At 62.5% G+C, this 3,593-nt stretch overlaps 1 protein-coding gene across 1 annotated transcript; it reads right to left on the bottom strand.

Moving 5' to 3' along the window:
* Positions 1-6: 6 nt before the first annotated feature.
* MSL1 (male specific lethal 1 homolog) lies at positions 7-3,155 on the bottom strand. Its single transcript, XM_017834051.1, has 7 exons — positions 2,932-3,155; positions 2,226-2,608; positions 1,526-1,590; positions 1,285-1,352; positions 930-1,054; positions 730-802; positions 7-619 (listed from the first exon to the last, which is right to left on the bottom strand). Exons 1-7 carry the CDS (start codon positions 3,132-3,134, stop codon positions 529-531), a joined length of 1,008 nt encoding a protein of 335 aa, XP_017689540.1. The 5' UTR covers positions 3,135-3,155; the 3' UTR covers positions 7-528.
* Between the last annotated feature and the right edge of the window lie 438 nt (positions 3,156-3,593).

The following is a 3,593-nucleotide window of genomic DNA, read 5'->3' as shown; positions in this document are numbered from 1 at the left end:
AAATTGTGCGCACAGGGTTTCTATTTCACAAAAAAAAAAAAAAAAAAAATTTTCTTTTTAACTCTCCCCCCTCTGCCCCCGCCAACACGATCCAGAGGGGGGGGAAACTCCCCAAAGACGGGAGAAAACACCCCAAAAGTGGCTCCCAGGTGCTTCCAACTTCCCGGGTCCCGTCTGGCTCCGACAAAACCCGCTGTTTATCCCGTTTTCTAACTAAACGCAACACGAAGGCAGCGGCGGGTGAGTCCTGGGGGGACACGACACCCCCGGACACCAGGACTGGGCCCTGGTGATCCCCACGGCGATATCCCAAATCCCACGGGAGCGGAGCAGCCGCTGGGGAGCCTCGGCCGGTGCCAGCGCGGGGGGGACGAGTCTGGGGAACGTTCCAAAACCCAAGAGAACAAAACTGGGATCGCGGAGGAACGAAACCATCCGTCGGCACGGAGCGGGCGGTGAGCCGGTGACGGCGGAGCCTCTGGTGACACACGGAGCTCCCGGAGGTGTTCAGAGCTCCCGGCATCTCCGTTATTTCCGACAGGTCCGGTGCGGCGTCTGCTTCTTCTGCACCTCCAGCCGGCAGCGGCTGCGCTCATCCAGCCACGGCAGCTCGAAGTTCCTGTGGGCACAGATGGTGTCACCACAGCACCAGACCGACCAGTGCCCTCCTGGGGGTGACACCAGACTGAGGCCCATCCCATCCCTGTCCCTCGTGCCCCCTGTACTCACTGTGGGGTCAGTTTGGGTAGGGGCCGGCCAAAGGCGACGACGGGCAGGTACGGGGTGATGAGCAAACTTTCCACTGCAGAGAGACACCAGAACGTGAGACCCCCCTGTCTGCACCCCAACAACCCCATCTGCACCCCAGCACCCCTGTCTGCACCCCAATACCCCTGTCCGCACCCCAACACCCCTGGGTCCCAGCTCACCGTCATCTGGCTCAGGGAAAAATGAGGTAACTTCAGGTTCCGACTCCTGAATCCCTTTCCTTTTGTACATTCGGAGCTGCAGCCGCTGCAGGATTCTCTGTTCCCTGATCCGCTGGATGTCCCACCTGGAAAAATGGGATGGATGGGAAAGTGAGGAGCCACGGGCAGTGAGGATCCCGGGGGGATCAGGGGGCTGTGCCGGCTGCCAGTGACATAGGAGCATCCCTCCTCCCACAGCATTCCCAGCTCCCACCCCAGTTGCGCCCTGTCCCATCCTCCTGCTCCAGGTGACACCCCAAGACCCTTCTCTGCGGGACCAGGGACCCCAGACCCCCCTCGGTCCCCTTGCTCCCACCTTTTCCTTCGTTTCTCATCCAGCTCCAGCTTCGCGTGCCGTTTGGAAAAGACGCTGTCGTCCAGGTTCTGCAACGACACCGGACAGGGATCAGCACGTCATCCCGGTGCCAGATCCTGCTCCCACAGCCCCAGGAGGGGCTGGTCCTTTCCCCCCCCAGGTCCAGGAGTGTGGAACAGCCCAGAAGGCCCCTGTGGCACCGCCGGCTCCGATGGGAGCTGCTGTGGGATGGCTCACATACCTCCAGGAGGTCCGAGGGGTTGGGGTCTCTCAGGGGCTCCACGACATGGTCCCTCCAAGACGGAACTGCGGGACGAGAGGGAGGCTGTTACCCCACACTGGGACCTCCACACCCCCTGCCCCACCTTTCCCTCCTACCCCTCCCTCGGAGCACAGCTTAGGATCTCCCAAACCCTCATCCCAAGCCAGGCCAGGCGATGCTGCTGCACCAGGAGCTGATGGGGGCCTGGGGGGAGGCAGAACTTGTCGTCACCCCTTTGGCCAAGCACATGAGCAAACCTGAGCCACTTCCAGGGATGTGCTGAGCTCTCCCCACGCCGGAGCACTTGGCCACCTGGCAGGACAGGTACCGGATTCAGGGACAGCGGGTGACCCCGGTGCTGTGGCACGGTGGCATGAGCCAGAGCACGTTTCCCAACCACCCTGGGGAAGTTGCTTCACCCCTCACTCCAACAGACACCAGTGGAGTGGGGCCAGGAGCCCTGCCCAGAGCGAGGTGAGCCGGAGACAAGATCTGGGAGAGCCCAGAGCCAGCACCCACCACCGTGGAAGGAGCCAGCAGCGTGGCACCTCTCCCAGCACCACGGGCACTCCCTTTGGGAATCTGGGAGCCCTGTCCTGGATTCAGGATGAAGGTGCCGAGCCGCATTCCCTGGCCAGCTCAGCCCTAGCAGCTTCTCCACCGTTCTCTCCATCCTTACTTGCTACAGTCTCCTCCTTTTTCGGGGAAGGCTCCCGCAGCGGCAGCGGCGACGGGGGCGGCTGGTGCCAGCGGCACAAGTACATTTCGGTGGTGGAGAGATAGGGCAGGTCGTCGGCCTCGCTGCCCAAGCCCTTCTCCTTGGGGTGGGTGCCGGGGCCCTTCGGCGGGGCCGAGGCCCGGAGCGGGGTCTCCAGGAGTGACCGGGGTTTTTCCGGAGTCTCTTGGCTCCGCAGTTCTCGTTTACAAACAGTTTCGGCCAAGGAGCCGCCTGACTCCTCCTTCCCCGGGGAGTGCTTTGGAGTTTTACTCTTCACTTTGGAGAACTCGGACACCAGTTTTTTAACGGGCGTCTTCCTCTCCGCGCTCCCGAACGTCGGCTTCCTGCGGGAGGGAGAGGAGCTGAGCCAGGCACATGGATCCTCACCCTGCACCAGGGCCACCACGGGGGGGTCCAGCACCCCCAAACCTGGGCTGTTGCATCAGGGCAGGAGAGAGGCAGTTTCCAGAGGGCCTTCCCCGGAATTTTGGCCCCCCTCCCTCTCCCCCCAGGCTTTCACCAGATTCTCCAGGATGCAGGGATGTATTCCTAGTGCTGGGCAGCCTCTCTGAGAAGCTCAAGTGTTGCTGGGAGCCCCATGGACAGAGGATAAAGCCATAGGGAATGTCCCCCCTTTCCCCCACGCAGCCCCCCAGGCACCCCATACCTTTTATGCCCCTTCCCGTTCCTGCCGTAGGGGAAGTGCTTGGGCTGCAGGGTCGGGGGGGGCTCCAGCAGGTCCTGGGGACACTCTAGAGGCAGCTTCTCACATGCCTCTGCCTCTGGCTTCTCATCCACCTCAAAGCCCTGGAAGATGCGGTGCTTCTCCCGCTCGCTGTCCTTCTTCACCAGCTGCACCCGCCTTTCCATGCGCTCGATCCGCGCCAGGAGCTGCAGGGCAGGTGAGGGAGGGCTCAGTTTGAGGGGGATTCCAATAGAATTGTGGAGTGGTTTGGGTTGGAAAGGACCTTAAAACCCATCCAGTCCCACCCCCTGCCATGGGCAGGGACACCTTCCACTGTCCCAGGTTGCTCCAAGCCCCCTTGGATACTTCCAGGGCTGGGGCAGCCACAGCTTCTCTGGGCAACCAGAGAATTTGGGGGTCCCAACCTCAGTATCCTCCCCAATGCTGCATGACGGAGGGGGGGGTTTGTAACTGCACGCGGGCTTAGAGAGCACCTGGTGGCACCTGCCCGTGGTCACCTGTCCCCAACTCTCCCCAGCCTCTGCCACAGCCGGGGGCTGCACTGTTTAGAAGGGGCGGTTTGGACAGTGCTGGGGGGGGCTCCCAGCACCCCCCAGGGACGTGGCTGGGAGGACACCCAGCCT

Source organism: Lepidothrix coronata, unplaced genomic scaffold (genome assembly GCF_001604755.1).
Source record: "Lepidothrix coronata isolate B3197 unplaced genomic scaffold, Lepidothrix_coronata-1.0 Scaffold229, whole genome shotgun sequence".
NCBI lineage: Eukaryota > Metazoa > Chordata > Aves > Passeriformes > Pipridae > Lepidothrix > Lepidothrix coronata.
This window is presented reverse-complemented; position numbering and strand designations above follow the sequence as displayed.

Bases quoted from the DNA above. Each gene is read 5' to 3' on its own strand.
- MSL1 (XM_017834051.1), bottom strand. From the start codon at position 3,134: ATGGAAAGGCGGGTGCAGCTGGTGAAGAAGGACAGCGAGCGGGAGAAG. The intron at 2,609-2,931 runs GTATGGGGTGCC...TCCCTCCCGCAG, and splicing joins AACGGGAAGGGGCATAAAAG to GAAGCCGACGTTCGGGAGCG. The intron at 803-929 runs GTGAGCTGGGAC...GTCTCTCTGCAG, and splicing joins TTTCCCTGAGCCAGATGACG to TGGAAAGTTTGCTCATCACC.